Source organism: Apus apus, chromosome 23 (assembly GCF_020740795.1).
Source record: "Apus apus isolate bApuApu2 chromosome 23, bApuApu2.pri.cur, whole genome shotgun sequence".
Classification (NCBI taxonomy): Eukaryota; Metazoa; Chordata; class Aves; order Apodiformes; family Apodidae; genus Apus; species Apus apus.
Genome location: NC_067304.1, coordinates 5,092,434 through 5,108,678, shown reverse-complemented (window position 1 = coordinate 5,108,678; position 16,245 = coordinate 5,092,434). Strand labels below are relative to the sequence as shown.

The window sequence follows — 16,245 nt, the reverse complement described above, 5'->3', positions numbered from 1 at the left end:
CCTTGAGACCTCCCCAACCTGCAGCTTGCAGGGGATAAACAGGATAAAAGAGGTTGGCCACATCCAAGGTTTGAAGTTTTTTTCCTAGAAAAATAACTGTCCTTTAAAAAAAGTGTCCCTACCTTACCAGCTCAGTGGAAAACCTGAAAATCTGAATTCCAATAGCTCAAAAAAACCCACTCTTAACACTGATGAGGGAAGGGAACAGCAGCAGCTCCAGGGTGCAGGATTCACCATTTCCAGTTCAACTCCCTGAAGTCCTGCCCTTCCCTGCAGACCCTCTTCCTCCAAACACTTTGCACAGACCCCCTGAATTCACCATTATCTCACAAACCAGCACACAATAGTTACAGCAAATAATAACTGAAAAACAACAGAGGAAAGTATATGTTTTTAAATCTCTTTATTGTAAATAAATGCTGATGGGATATTTATGCTCAAGTGCACAGAGGACACAACACACAGCACAAGTTTACAAACATTGCATTTTCTTTTAAACCTAAAAAAAAAAAATAAGGCAGTAACAGAGCAAAATTACAAGTAGACCTTAATATCCACCTCAGTAAACACTAACTGGAGGGATGCAGTTTGCAAACAGCGTTCAGAGAGAAAAAGGAGCTGCAGGAGAGGTGGAGGTGGCACTGGCCCAGCACCCTTGGGAAGATGGTTTGAGCCTTCCTCCCAGGGCAGGCGGTTCCTGGAAGTGCTGGTGGTGATGTCTGTCCTCCCAAAGCTGCTCCTCAGCCACAGCTGAGGGCTTGGCTTCCTCATCACCCCCTTGCCAGGAAGGGACACAGAGGTGGCAGCTCTAACGTCACGCTCCATGTACACAAACTCAAACTACCTGGCCTGGTTTTAAACCTTTTCCCTCCCTTGCCAATTTCCCCCTATTGCTGGCAACAGAGACTGAACAGGCTTTGCCTGAGTGATCATTTTTCTCTAAAATGACCCACAGCACCGATGGGGAACCAGCCCCTGGACGGCAGCTCAGGGACAGCAAGGCAGGTCCTGTAGGTGGCCTTGCCACTGCTCCGAGAAGGTGACAGCAGCCACCACCACTTCTGCCAGCAGAAATGGAGAGAATGCCAGGAAAGTTAAAAAAAAACAAAACACAACCCCACTGGTGGTGCAATACTCCCAAACACCCAGTTCCCCACCTCCAAACCCCCCTCTGCCTGCCCAGCCCAAAAAACTTCTTCACTGTGAGGGTGACAGAGCCCTGGACAGGCTGCCCAGAGAGGTTGTGGAGTCTCCTTGGCCGGGGACATTCAAACCCAACTGAACACATTCCTGTGTGATGTGCTGTGGGTGATCCTGCTCTGGCAGGGGGGTTGGACTGGATAATCTTTCCAGGTCCCTTCCAACCCCTAAGATCCTGTGATTCTATGATGGTGGCTCCAGCCTGACGGGCAGCACGAGCTGCTGCGGAGCCTCAGCTCAGTGCGTTGTGCAATCGTTGTTTATTCTGGGGCATTTGCACACACCATGCCAAGGAAATCAGGTGATTTCAAGGAAATACCTGGCACAGGGACCCGTTTGAGGCTGGGGAGATCTGTGAGCTTGCTGGCATCCCCAGCCTGGCCTCCCTGAGAGCTTGGCAGGACCCCGGGACCTGAATGTCAGGTATGATCCACCTGTGGGGAAATGATGCTGATGGCAAAACCTGCTGCTGCTCTGGACACGCGTTCACACCTTCTGAACGACAAAGCGTGGGATGAAAAGGCTCCAGCTAGGCTTTAATTAAAGAACCAAGGCACACATGCTGCCTTCTGCAGAGAGGCTCCATCCCAGGACCCACTCAGCAGGAACAAGGACCCATTGTCCATGATCCAGAACCACAGAACTGACTGGGCACAGGGAGTTAAAACATTACAGCACATTAGGAGCTACATTCATGAATCCTGGCAGGTAAAAATATATATTTTGTCTCCTTACAACCGTTAACTACTCAATGATACAAACGTAACTAACACCTTGGCACGTTATCACAGCATATTGTGCGTAAACATCCTACAGGAGGTTTCTACTCCTGCTTCCCTGCAGAGCAGGAGGTTCCTCAGCAGGAGCAGCCAGCCCGACGTGCTGGGTTTGTGCGTTTGAAGTGTTGCTGGAGAGGGACAGACACTATCACCACACAACAGGCTAGAAATCTCTTCCTTCAACATTCTTTTTTTTTTTTGACCCCTTCTTTTTTTCTGTTCCCTGGTGGGAACAGCCTGAGGAACAAAACTAATAAAACTCAGTTTCTCACCCACTTTATTTCCTCCCTCCGTGGTGCAATTACTTTAGGTCAACACATGCTCCTGCTCCACATAAATCCTCAAGGCTTGGGATTTCCCACAGACCTCTCCATCAAATTAAAGCTCTGGGAGTGTTTAAAACAACTGAGTTTGAGCCCAAAATCCCCAGAAAAACCTCAGGCTTTGGGGCTGCTGAGCTCCTCTGCAGTCAGGGTGCCAACGTTTCTCAAGCACAGATCCCTACTGAGGGTATGGCCAACGTTTATTTGCATGTTTAAAATAAGCAACTTGGATCTCAGAAGTTGCTCATATCATTCCTGGAGTCACTGGAAACAGTGGGTCCAGAACAGTCTCCTGCTTCTTTACCCATTTCTTCACCCACCCTGAGCATTATGCCCTTAGTGCAAGAGGAGGAGGAGTGTGGTAAAATGGAGTTGGCCAAAACACCAGTCAAGACTGAGGGAAGAAAACCAGTAATTTGGGGTATTGCTTCCACACCTTGGCACGAGCTGCACTGCAGAGGAGTTTCACTGTCTATGCACTAAATACTAAAGCAGCTTAAACTCTATGAAAAGGCAGCATTATACATCAGTAACATTCACAGCTTATTCCTAGGCAGGTTTAAAAACTTGTTGTGGGGCCTAAAATTTGGCACATTAAAAAGACAACTGGTAAAAATCATCTGCTTCTTGCAAGCCCTGCACACACAGCCCCCCTACTCCCAGACACTAAGCAAAGCCATGCTCTGAGTTTCTGTTGTCATGGATAAAAGCATCCACAAAACCCAGGAAAAACGAGCATGAGGATGAGGCTCAGATGAGGGTGCAAAGCTGAAGCAGGACTTGAGTTCAAGTGCAACAGCACTGGCAGCTACACTGCTGCTAGCATAGGAGCTTTTATTTCCTTAAATAACAGTAACTGCATTTGAACTTGGAAATGGTAACAGTTAAATAAAAACCTGGGGTTTGGTCTGATAACCATTTTGTCCCCACAGACACTGCAGTTAATTTTGCCACGACACAGGACACTAACACCTCACAAAGCCCACACAAGGGATATGTCAGCTCACATGTACTAAAAAAGCAGGTTGGAAAATCTCCCTAATCGATTTTCTCTAATCTCATTGACAGACATTTCAGCATTCAGAAAGAAAAGACAGAGCCTAAAAACACATTTCAGAGGAGAGGACTGGCTGAGGGGCGCGTGGCTCACTGTGCTCCGAGGGTGCTCGAGTCCCGTCCACAGGGCTCTTCCCAGCTTGGAAATCCCAGATGAGAGCACCAGCCTCTACACCATTAGAGTGGCCATCCTCTGCAAACGAGAGAGAAATGGAACAGGTTATACCCAGGGGAAGGCAGGAGGTGCTAGAGCAGGGGACAGCAGTGCTGGGGACAGACACTTGGCAGCAGCCAAGGAGGATCCAACCAGCTCCATAATTGCTCTATGTGACAGTAACCACCTGAGGACTGACTTATTTGCTGCTAACTGAGCAAATAATGAGCTGCTTCACTTCTGCACTGTCCTTTAGCCCCTCACAAAGCTCCACGCTTCCAGTATCAGGCTGAGGCCACCCAAGCCCAGCTTTACCAGGGCATCTCACAGGCGATAACAAAGCAGGCTGGTTACTCAGGGTTCCTTACTTTTATTTATCTTCTCCATAGGACAGTACACTTCCAGGACGAACAGATAAAACATTACAGTAACCACTTTGCATATTAACAATGATAAATACTTCTAGCTTTCATAAAACTCATTCCATTGCCTCCCCAAGGGTCCAACAGATGACAGGGACACACCCAGGTCAGTACAAGTGAATTACATATTTACAAACACACCAGAATTTCCCACAGCTGATGGTCCTGCAAGATCTCAGGACACAGAAACAACATTCAATTTGTCTTGTTGCCTAACCAGCACTGTTTTGCAATAAAAAAATGGCACAGCTATGGAGCCAGTTTGCTGACAATGAACAGCAGGCATCAGCATTTACAATCCAAGTCAGGAAATTCTATTTGCAATTAAAATAAAAATAAATACCTGAACAGCTTTCCTGACAATGAAACTTTAAAAGTAACAATCATCAGGAAGAGGCAATCCCTAAGAGCTGCTCACATGCTACTTTCTCAAGAAAAACAGCAGTACGAAGAAGGAAGAAGGTTGCTACTGGAATCAAGGAAGTTGGACCAAGTTACCTTCATTTATCTGCAAACCCTCCTCCAAAGTCTGTGTTATTTGTTTAAACACAGGGGGGAAAGAAACACTTGAAGCACAGCATTTAAAAAGTGATTTTGCAAAGCTGGCATATACATTCATTTCTTAAACACACAGCTCCTGTCAGCTCAGAGCAAAGGCAAATCCAAAGGGGCAGGGTTTGGTTTTTAGCCTGTGGATAATTTTCTTCTGATTTGATCCTAAATCAATACAACTCAGTTACAGGAACAATGTTTTATCAGATTTATGACAAGCTCCCCCAGATCAGCTTCCTTCTCCTTTTCCCCTCATCTTCAACACTAAGGCCTCAGAAGCCCCAGGGGATGGGTGAGTTGAGGAGCAACGTGCCCTTGTGGCACTGGTGGGACTGTTCCCCAGCCGTCCCGAGATGCAGCACAGTGATATCCCAGGGCCAGGCTTTCTGCTCCTCTGCAGGACAGTCACGTGCAAAAACTCTGTGGCATTATTTAAAATGCCATCACAAACCAGAGAATGGGAGACAAAGGTGTGTAACTTCAGGATCAGTCCTGGACCTTGTGTCCTACAACGTGTGCGCAAACACCGATGGAGAAGAGCAGAGCGGTCGCATTGGGAACATTGTTGGAAGAAGAGCTTCACTCCAAGGACAGAGTGCAATTACAGTAATAAACTGTGCATCCAAGGGGCCAAAGACATTCAAGCAGGAGTTTCCCAGGCCTGGAGGAATGCTGCCTGGGCAGTAGCAGGAGCTGCACCTCCTATGAGCTGCATCCCATGGCAGCAAGCCCCGTGCCCCACAGCTGTGGGGCCACCCTGTTGCAGGGGAATGGGCCAAGCCCTCACCCAGCCTGAACCCCAACACCTGACAAATAGGGAGCAGAGCTCTGCTGAGAGCAGGAGCGGGTCAAAACCAACCCTGGCAGCCCCTGCACAGCCACCTGGAGCCTCCCAGGACACAGCTTGTGCCCCCTCTGAGCCCACCTGTAGGCACCACCACCCTTGAGTGCTCCCAAGGGCAGGCGGTGGTACCCCATGCAAGGACCTGTGGTGCAGTACAGCCAGGGCCCCCTACATGGAGCACCTAAATGGCAAAAAATGCCTTTTACAAGACAAAAAACCATCAGCGTTGCACGTGCTGAACAAGTCGAAACAGCAGCTGAGCCAAGCGAGGGGTCACAGGGGGTGGGTCTGGCACAGCCAGCAGCTGAGCAGGGGCACAGGAACAGCCTCGGGAGCAGGGGGAGCCAGGGCAGCTCCAGCCTTCCTGCAGGGCAGCAGCCCAGGTCTCATCCCAGCCCTCACTCGGAGGCCAGGGGGGCAGGCCAGGTCTCATGGGTGATGCTGGGTGCTGGCTCCCTGGAGAGGGGGACAGACAAGGACACATTCCTCCCTTAGGGTAGGAGGAAGACCATCCTGCTCTCTTCACCCACATTCAAAGACACCTCCAAAGGGACATGACAGTGAGGATTTGGTGACAACTGCCACCAACACTGAGAGGTTTATCCACCAGATGCTTTCCCAGCACATACTAAACCCATCCAGCTCCCCCCTGGGGAGCAGGGGCTGAGCAGCTCAGCTCCCACCCAGGCTGTGACCCAACAACTCCTGCAAATTCCCTGCGATAATTGTCACCACAATCTGTCCCAGAAGGAGCAGAGACACACGTGGGACCTGCTCAGTATGAGCTCTGCCAGCAGTGCCAGCACAGAGCACTCCCACAGCCCGAGAGGGAGCAAGCTCAGGGTAAAACACACTTGCAGGCAGCACACGCACAATGCTCCAGCAAGCCCAGTCCGATCAGTGGGCTCAGCCTGGTAACACGTTCCTCCCCCACTCAGGTGGCCCTTAGTGACAGGTTATTACACAGCAAAAGACTCCCTTCTGCCCCACGTGTGTGGCCTTCCCCAGAGCAGTTCCATGCAACATTCATCAGGAGAAGTCCTACTTACTAAACCGAAAGAGAGTACATACAAGCTGCTCTCAGTGGTACTCACAGGCAAGCATTTCCCCCTTGAGGCTGCAAAGGAAAAAGAAACAGCACAGGATAGCTCATAGTGCGTTTTAAAGGAGATTTAAGAATAACAGCAAAAGAAGCAAAGCAAATGAGAAGTGGAGCAACCCCACGATGCCACGCTGGGGAGCTCAGGGCAGGTCTGTGTCACAGCAGAGCTGATACAGGGCACTGACTATCATGAGCCTCCACTGCCACTCATCTCAGGGACTCCATTCAGGCAAGAGGTCCCAGGGCAGCACCATTCCCTCCCCCTGCACAGACCCAGAGCCCTAGGGATTAAATGCTCCTTCTGAGCTGTCAGTGCTTCAACATCATGATTCCAGAGGGTAAAGCAGCTAACAGGGAGTGGGTGGGGATCCCTGTCCTGTGCTGCCCAGCTGGAGACACCCACAAATCCAGACATGGAGACAGTCAGGGCCCTCTTTGGGCCAAACCCACTCAGGGCAAAGTCTGGTCTGGTTCAGTTCCCTCCAGAGCACCAGGATTTTGGAAATGTTTAAGTCTCATGTTCCTCACTGAGCATGGAAACAGCAGCAGAGTTCAGCTGTGCTGCATCGCCCCCTCCTTTACTCTCTGGCCACTTCCTTGGCTAACAGGGAGGAGAACAAGAAGTTGGGCTCACTGAATAGCCTGGAAAACATCCACTACCTAAGAATCTGAGATCATTTTATCTTTAAACAGCTTTGGCAAGGATGGCTGTTTCTGCACAAGAAGCCCAGCCAAGCCCTCACATCTCCCCTCTGCCTGGTCTGACAGGCAGCAGCACCCTCGGCTGTGCTCCCCCAGGCACAGAAAAACTCATTTAGCAGAGAAACAATTTTAAATGAGCAAAAAAGCAAACAGGGCTTTGCCTCCAGTGCTGATAAGGACCTACGTGCTTCTAAGGTTAAAACCACCAAGCACCAAAAGCCAAACTGCTTTAATTTGGGCACCCAAAGAGCCCACTGAGCCGCTGACATGGGGAAAAGGGCACCAACAAAACCATGGACAGATTTCCAACCCAGTTGCTCTGGGGTTAGAGCAACACTTCCCTGCAGCACCAAATAAGGACAAAGAGGGTATTTGTAACTCTTTCCAGACAGGGGTTTGCTGGAAAGCAAGATATGACCCACCAACTGGTGGGTCATATCAACCAGTTGGTCACCCTACCAAAACCTTGTTGCACTGATGGAAACCTGCCTGCATGGAGCCTGAGTTTTAAAATCTTCTAGCACCAGAAGTTTTTGGGGAGGTTTTTGTGAGGTTTTTCCTTTCTTAAGTTGGTATAATCCTGAATGATTTTCACACAGGAACAGAGATAGTGATTAAAGCCCTGGGAAGGGTCTGTGTGTCAGAGAGGACCACCAGACAGCCACAGGTGATGGTGGGGAGGGAGGGCATAGGGAAGGTACCACCTGGACACCGACTTGTAGCTGCAGCTGGTCGGCCCCATCTCGAGCTTCCAGGGCCAGGAAAGGTCCCAGTGGGTCGAGAGGTTTGCTCCCAAGGCTGTAATGTCGTGGGCGCTTTACCGTGTCCGCGCTGGCCCGCGGCGTAAAGCTGTTTCTTCTCATCCTTACAGGGGTTTGGCTGGTGGGAAAGTTGTCCTGATCCCAGATGGAGGGTATCACAAGGAACGAGAAGGGGAACCACAGTTTAAAACCACAGTTTAAAGCCCCAGCACACAGCTCCAGTGTCGTGTCCCCCCCGCCTCTAGGAGCTCCCCTTGGTGAATCCCACGCTGGAACCACCGCTCTGTGCCTTCCCCAGCTGAGCAGCAGCAGTGGGAAACGACTCCCTCTGCCAGCTCATCTGGCTCAGAGTCCACTGAAAACGTCTGCCTTTCTAGCAGTTCTACTTCCCTTTGGGATATTCTTGCTTAGGTGGCTTTGTCTGGGTTTGTTGTTTGTTTTTTTTTTTTACATTTTCTTCTTTTTCTCCCTGCAATCAGCACAGGGAAGGGGGGGGGGGAGAATGTAAGCAAATGGAAAACTACCCCTCCTTTTTGTTGTTTCTTCCCCAAAGCAACCACGTGCCCAAATAAAGCATAGAACAGGAACAACCTCTGACTCCTCCAAGAGGGCAGCAACGATTCAACACAGCATCACACAGAAGTCACAAAGCAATAAATGCCCAACTGGAAACTACCAAAACAGGACCAGCCACAAAGATCTTGCCAAATACTCCCAGGTTAGCATTTTGCAGTCTATTTAGCTCCACAAACCCTCCAGCCACAGCTGCAGGTTCCTGGTTTCCCCATCCCTTGTTTCTGGTCCCTCAGCACACGGACTTGGACACAACAATAACCCAGGCAATCAGCCAACAGCTCTTCATAAAAAAAAAAAGAGGCAGCTAAAAGCCTAAATGTACCAAAATAACTTGAAATGTGATGCTCTTGAGATTTGCCATCAGCTGGGAACATGGAGGGTCAGCTTGTGCTCTTTAATTGGAGGAGTTAATTGCTGGCAATTGCTCCAACAGATCAGCTCCCTCTGCAAAACTGTGTTTGCAGAAGGGAGCATCTGAAACAGCAGCACCTGCCACAGATTTAGCACAGTCGTGTGCTTTGCTGAATGAGGTGGAAGGCCAAGAAGTTATTTAAGTCATGGGAGAGATGGGATTTCACAGAGTGGTTGGACACTGGAATAGGCTGCCCAGGGAGGTGGTGGAGTCACCATCCCTGACATGCTGAAGGGTTGCTTGGATGTGGTGTTGGTGGAGATGGTTTAGGGGAGAGCTTTGTTGAGTAGGGATGATGGTTGGACTCGGTGATCCCAAGGGGCTTTTCCAACCTGAATAGTTTAAAATATTAAAAAAAATACACACAAAAAAAAAAAAGGTCTGAAGCGTTTCCATCACTGCTGGAAGATGCCCAGTGCCAGGGAGATAAACTGGACCTATGTCCTCCTGCTTCAATACATACAAAGTTTAGGAACACCTTGGCCTTGCCCTGCCCTGAATACTTGGTACAGGAAATCTGCAGAGACAAGGGAAAAAGCTCCAACTCCTCCCCAGCACAGCCCCCCAGAGGGCTGCAAATGCTGCCAGCCCAGCCCAGAGCCCAGCCTTACCCCTCCAGGCAGCTTAGAAACAGAAAGCTCATCAAGACAATGAGAAAAATTCACTTTAAACATTTTGGCAAGACTTTTTGAAGTTATTGCAATTCATGCAGATGAGCATCAACAACAAATACTTTGCTGTACACTGAGAACCAGACCTGGAATTTAAATGTCTAACCTAAACTCGCCCATTCTGCTTCCTAGAACAGCTCTGAAAAACACCCCCCCCTGGCCTGGGAAGAACATTAACCCAGCCTACAATTCATTCTGGTTTTGGGGATTATTTTGGAAGCAAGTCCTTCTGGCCACTGAAAAAAAAATGGCCACTCCTAGCATGTATCTCAGAGTGTTTCACTTTAGGTACTTCTTTTTGGAGACGGAAAAAGGCAGAGCTGGGCAGCAAGACTTACTGAGTTCAGGGAGGGTTTGTCACGGTGGGTGTTCACTGCTTCCACGTTCAGGGTAATGGTCTCCACTTTACAACCTTCACCCAAAAGATAGAGAAGTTTTATATGAGAAAGGGCAACCTATTAAATTACTAATTTCATAGAATCATAGAATGGTTACAGTTGGAAGGGACCTTAAAGATCATCAGGTTCCAACCTCCTTGCTATGAGCAGGGACACCAAACCAGGCTGCACAAGCCTCATCCAACCTGCCCTTGAACACTTCCAGGGAGAGGAGGCATCTATTTATTAATAATATTGAGAACAGCAGGGAAAGCAAGCAGGAATACATTTGTTATTTATTTTGTAAAAATAAAACAGCTCATAAACCTTATTATAGGAATTTTACACTTTAGCTGCTTTGACCTCCCCTGCAGCAGAGCAGTCCTGGGCTGTGCAGACCACAGGTCTCTACAGAAAAGCCATTTTTAACTCACTGCACCCCAGGGCCAAATCCAAGTTTGGAGGCACAAATGGGCTACATCAACAGGTAAAATCCAGAATTGTCACAGGTTCAAGGGAGGCCCCAGGAAAACACCCCCACACCTCCTCTCCCACTGTTCCCAAAACCTTCACACTCTCCAGTACTGTATTTTAATATACATTCAAAATATTTCCAGCCAGACTGGTTGCTGGCACACACGGACACAAACATGCATCACATTCACTCACACCAACCAGGGGGGAAATCAAAAAGTACAGACACTATTTACCGTAGGCAACAGGTGTGAGCTTGAGGATGGTGTGGAGGGGGCAGCGCAGGTAGGGCAGCTCATCTAGGGCAGAGACAGGTGTCAAGGGACCCTTCCCACAGCAACCATGGGACACCAACCACCCTGTGCCCTCCCCAGACCCCCTCTTCCCTCCCCAGCCCAGGGCAGCAGGATGGGCCCATCCCCCTATTGCCAACCACAGAAACCAGCAGCACGTGGGTGGGGAAGCAGCAAGAGCTGCCATGGACCCAAGCAAGTTTTATTTCAAATTTCAGTGAAAGCTTATTAATTTTATTAGAAGTTTTATTAACCTCTAGGACCACCCACTGGAGTTTAAGAAAGGAGCCTGCAGCAGACTGGAATCACTTCCAGGCCATGCCACAAGAGGGATCAGATGTAGCACTACAGCCAACCCTGCTGATGCACCAGAAAACGTTTTCTTTACTTTAAAAAAAACAGACCCTTCAAAGATTATGTAAATTCTGCTGGATAAACAGCTACAGAAACAACAGCTGAGCAGAAAACCAGCAGCACGTGCATCTGCACCTCTCCCAGAGAGAGCTCCTTGCTAAGCTCCATGCTCCACTGAAATGCAACAGTTAAAATATTACAGAAATGTGGGGCGTTTTCTCTTCCGTTGTGAAAAATCAAAACAGCAATTACAAGCCACCCTCCCAAAAGCTCTGCAAAGGAAGCAGTGAGAGAAGCCAGCCCCTAACATCAGACATTTATTTTTGTACCTGCATTCTTGTCCAGAAAATAAGCCAACAGACACCTCATAACCGCCTGGTGGGAGATGACCAGGACGTTGCCTTGCCGCTCTAGCTCCATAATTACTGGCTCCAGGCGCTGGACCAAGTCCTGGTAGGACTGGAAAACAACACAGGAATTTTTCAAGGAGTTTGTAAATAGAGGCTTGAAGCAGAAGTAGCAATTAACACAGCTTCACCTTCAGGAAAATAACCCTTAAAGTCATGGATGATCCGGTAAACAGAGGCAAAAAAGCAAACAGCAGAAGGTGAATTTAGTGTCACCAGCCCCCAGATTAGAGGAGGATTCAGATTACTGGTAACTCTTGAGGAGTGCAGTAAAAACCAAATAAAATAGTAAATTATACACTTCAACAAGGCTGTGAAGTAAAACCAGAAATGACTTCATACCACACCCACAACCATTTTCTTTCCAAGATGTTGTGGGTTTGTTGGGTTTTTTTTCATAGTGACAACTCCAGGCTTGGCCAAACAAGCACAATGCAGAAACCCCTCTGGGTTGGAGGGGAGCATTAATGGACTTGGCAACTGGCCCAATCAATATGATTGAAAGGCATCATTTGCACACCACAATAAAGGAAATAAATAAACTTTTCCTCTAAGGGAGGATCAAGGATCCGAATGTTTTCGGTTTCTCATATCAATATTGGCACAAATAGCTAAAACTAAACAAAGTCCTTCAATTCTACATGTAAGCATTTGTTTTGCCTAAACTATATTTTATTGTTATTACTTAAGGATCTTCACCTCTCCTCCAGGATAACGATACAGGTATTTCTCTTGGTCCCTCAAGGCAAACTCATCTGGATACTTGGCTTCAATTTCTGCATAGGTCATTTCTTCACATACCCCCTAAAAGGGAAGACCTTGTTACACCACACTCAGTTTCAACAGAGGTTGGATGATGCACAAAAAGCAAGTGGCTGAGATCAGCAACCCCTCTATTTAGGATTTTTTATTATATCATTAGGGATATTTTAGGTATCATATCCGGCACACCCAGACTCTCAGCATCCATGCACTGCTCATCCAGGGCAGTGACCTTTGTCCAACCCAGGATGGCATGACAATGTTTTGGATGTGCAGTGTTCTCTTCTTGCTCCAGACCAGATGGATACACTCACAGCAAGGTCTGGCAGCTCCAGGCATTGCCAGCCCTGTCCCAAACCATCCCAAAACTCATGGTGATGGCTAGAGTACATTATATAAGAACATGGGTATAAATGAAGAGGCAACAGTCAGGTTTACCACAGCAATTTGGTTTTGAACATGATTTGCCATCCAGAAAAGCTGAAGGATTCAATCAGCTTTTCACTCACAGCATCAATCTCGTTGAGAATCTTCCACTGCTCGTAGGTGACCCCCAGGGACTCGGCCGTCTGGATCGTCCTTTTCAGCTGGCTGGTCCACACCTTCAGATCTACGATTTCCTGCTCCTCGATGAACTTCTTCAGCGCCTGAGCAAACTGCAAAAACCAAAAACAAATCAAGGGGAGGTGAGGAGGGAGTAGGAGCTGCTGCCACTGTTATAAGCATCATTTGAAGGGCTGTGGTGGCAAGATCCAGCTGCAGGGCTGCCCCTGGCAGGGGCGGGAGGCAGAGCCCGGCTCTGGTCCTGCTCACACCTTCACAAACCCAGCAAACCCGGGTGCTGCCAAACACGTACCTGCTTCCCACGTGGTGACAGACCAGAATCCCCACCAATCTTGCCAACAAGATTATATTCACTCTCACCATGTCGGCAAAGGTAGATGGTGCGTGGCTGGACATGAATGTTCATTAGGTAATAGACGATTTTACTCTGGATGTAATCCTGGACTCTGTTTACTAGGAACCGCTGTCCCACATTGATCACTTTAATGAAGGAAAGATCTCTGGAGTCAACATAAAATAAGAACACCCACACGACTGGTTTTAAAAATGAAGCACGTGCATCTGCGGGTGTAATCTAGCTATTCATCCTCTAGTAAAGGGATCAGCACTACCACTGGGTTGCTGCAGCAGACAGAAGAGACCCTGAACTGCAGTGCTTAAAGAAGGAGCTGCATTGCACTGCAGCACGCTGGAGAAAAATCCTTTCAAATCACTTGGGACCTGAGGGTATCACCTTCCCACCAACAACGGCACTTGGGGGGAGCAGAGGCTACAGCAGACGCCTTGCAGCATCCCGAGCCAGAGAACAGCAGCAACACAGCAAAGAAGCTCGTGTGTGCAAGGACAAATGCACCCCAGGGCTTTGCTTACTTGTCATAGACATCAGGATCAAGAGGCTGGTAAGTGACCTTGTAGCACTCAATCCTCTTCAGGAAATCATCCATCACGTTCTCCCTGTTCCTCTCAGGGTAGTCGGGGCTGGAAACTTTCACCTCCTGATCAACAGACAGCCACACTGTGAGAGCAAAGCAAACTCTGCACAGAGCAAAAGCAACACTGAATAACATTATTCTACCCTTTTGAAACAAATGAGCATTGTCTAACGCTGCCCTGTGGAAAAACCTGCTCCTGGAGAGGAAACAAGGGCAACTCTGAAGGCGCTGGAGTGCTTGGCCCTGGGACAGACACAGCTGGCTCGCTGCTAGCTGTCCCTGCAAGCCACTCACTGCCTGCCTTCCCTTCACCAGAAAACACGCTTCAAGGTCAAACATTTCTCAGCTTCATTTGATTTCCACGTTCTCACATAACTAACTGCCATCTTTAGCTTTGATAAAGCTGCAAACTTAGCTGCTTATTTCCAAGATGAAACACAAGAACACAGGCAGTCGCCAGCATTGATGCAAACCACCGTAGCTGGTGACCTTGTACCGAGCACCCCAGATCCCATGGAAAGCTCTGGCAACTGAGCCTGGAAAACGTGGCACATACCAGGATATTGGCAGCAATGACTTCTGGATCATCACAGACGGACTCCACAAAAAACACCTACAAAGAAGGCAAGGAAGCATGTTTCAGCGAGTCAAGAACTCTGTCCTGACTCAAGAGACAAAAGCTCCTGCCCAGGAGCAGGCAGGGCCCGAGGTGCAGCTGCCCCCACTACACCCCAAGCACAGCAGCACTACCTTGAAAGCGTTTTCCTTTGCAAAACTTAAGATCAAGTCCCGTCTTTCTCGAGTTGTGTTGGTCGCATCAAACACCTGCCAGAAAATTAACATGTAGCAACGAGTAAGCTTATCTGAAGCTTTCAAACCAGCCCCAAATCATTTGGGACTACCATCAGGACCCCAGATGTCCTGGGTGGCTTTGAACTACCCAGGCACAAAACCGTATCCATTCCAGAGAAGCCTTACAGCTATCTGCCCGCACTCCTCCAAGAGATAAGCCTTCACGTCTTCTAGAGCCACTAAGGCACATTGTCTGTGGGACAGAAACGGGGGCTGTCAGGGGCAACGTGAAGTGCAAAACGCCTTCCCTCTCTGCCCAGCAGGCACCCACCCCTGCACCCTCCCAAGAGACCAGAAGGCATCTGTACCCACAACCTGCTCCATCTGTCGCCAGGCGTTGGCAGCCCCTGCTCTTTGTGACAGCCTGAAGACAGTGACAAACCTCCCAGGCAGGATCCCCGCACAGGCTGTGCTACCTCCTCCCCCAGTTTCATGGCCATTAAATGCTATTCTGTGCTCCTCAAAGGCAGAGCCTGCCAAGAGCTGAGACTAACCAGACCACCCGGCCGGGTTCAGCCCCCCGACGCCGACTCACTTGCGGATTTCCATGGCTTCTTTGTTATCGTGCCTGAAGAAGTCGTAGGACTTGTAGGACTTCACCGCTTCCCGGCGATACACCCCTAAATTAAACACTTCACACACAAAAGATGAGCGTGTGAGACCAACAGCATCTCACAGGCAGATGCCAGGGTGCTCCCAGCCAAGGGCAGAGCCACCCCCCCCCGACACACACACCTTTGGTGGGCACCCCGATCCAGTTGAGGTAGCGGGTGAGCTTCTTGGACACGTAGGTCTTGCCGCGGGCGGGCAGGCCGATCATCACGATCAGTGTCGGGGAGTTGGTCATGTAGGAAGCCCAGGCTGCAGAAACAGCCACCCCCGGGAGCATCAGCAGCACCGCCCGGCAGCGACGGGCGAGCCCGGCCCCGCTGCCCCGACGGACGGACGGACGGACGGACGGACCCTGCAGCGCAGCCCGCGCTGCCTACCGGCTCATCACAGCTAATTAACCACCCTGGCTGGACCGCTCTGCGGTCTCCCGGGCGGCAGCTAATGAGGCGGATTAGCAGCGGTGCACCCGCTGTCCCTAACGGGGCCAGTAAACATCTTCCAGCGGGAAAAATATTTACCGATGGGCAGGGAGCTGTCAAGGACACGAGAAAGATGTTTTCAACAACACAGTCACGTTCTCTCAGAAAACAGGTGAAGCGAGCGCGGAAAATGCCCGGGGAGAGGCGAGATGGGGGGGAAAGCAGCCCAGGAAGGGGGGGCAGGAGAAGCGGCGGGAGCAGCGACGGGAGAGGCGGGAAGGGACGGCGGGACCCGCCCGGGCACCGGGACATCCCGGGCACCGCTTCGGGCACGGAGAGCACGGCCCCGCGCAGGATGGAAACGCGTTTTTAAGGCAGACACGCGGTTTTTTTGAAGAAGCAGCGGCCCCGCCATGCCCTGGCTACCTCTGTTCTGCCCTCCGCCCGCGGCTACTCACAGCACTGCTTCTCTCCGCCGTGCCGGGCCCCGGCCCTGCCCCGCGGGGCCCCGCCGTGCCGGGCTCCCGCCGACATGGCTCCGCGCCGCCGCGCCACATGCAAATCATATGCAAATCACTCTCGGCTCACACGTCCGTGTCACACCCCCCCCACCCCTCCTCCCCCCGCGCCGTGACGTCACGGACG

The 16,245-nt window shown here is 49.9% G+C and overlaps 1 protein-coding gene across 13 annotated transcripts; it reads right to left on the bottom strand.

Annotated features, from left to right (window-relative positions):
- Positions 1-386: 386 nt before the first annotated feature.
- On the bottom strand, positions 387-16,181 carry PFKFB2 (6-phosphofructo-2-kinase/fructose-2,6-biphosphatase 2). 13 transcript variants are annotated; one of them, XM_051638838.1, is made up of 16 exons: positions 16,059-16,179; positions 15,305-15,430; positions 15,105-15,201; positions 14,696-14,762; positions 14,468-14,542; positions 14,274-14,330; positions 13,656-13,780; positions 13,078-13,285; positions 12,731-12,877; positions 12,159-12,263; positions 11,382-11,511; positions 10,642-10,704; positions 9,893-9,966; positions 7,839-8,030; positions 6,380-6,447; positions 387-3,551 (listed from the first exon to the last, which is right to left on the bottom strand). In XM_051638838.1, exons 1-15 carry the CDS (start codon positions 16,132-16,134, stop codon positions 6,421-6,423), a joined length of 1,569 nt encoding a protein of 522 aa, XP_051494798.1. In that variant the 5' UTR covers positions 16,135-16,179; the 3' UTR covers positions 387-3,551; positions 6,380-6,420. The 13 variants fall into 13 exon arrangements, 11 of the variants coding, with proteins under 11 accessions (XP_051494798.1, XP_051494796.1, XP_051494799.1 ...); XM_051638836.1 differs by having other exon boundaries at positions 6,425-6,447; XM_051638839.1 differs by having other exon boundaries at positions 6,425-6,447; positions 7,851-8,030.
- Positions 16,182-16,245: the final 64 nt, after the last annotated feature.

Bases quoted from the DNA above. Each gene is read 5' to 3' on its own strand.
- PFKFB2 (XM_051638843.1), bottom strand. From the start codon at position 16,134: ATGTCGGCGGGAGCCCGGCACGGCGGGGCCCCGCGGGGCAGGGCCGGG. The intron at 14,331-14,467 runs GTAGTGCTGCTG...CCTTCTTTGTAG, and splicing joins CAAAGGAAAACGCTTTCAAG to GTGTTTTTTGTGGAGTCCGT. The intron at 6,460-7,909 runs CACTGGGACCTT...GTGCTGTTTCTT, and splicing joins TGGGAGCAAACCTCTCGACC to TTTCCTTTGCAGCCTCAAGG.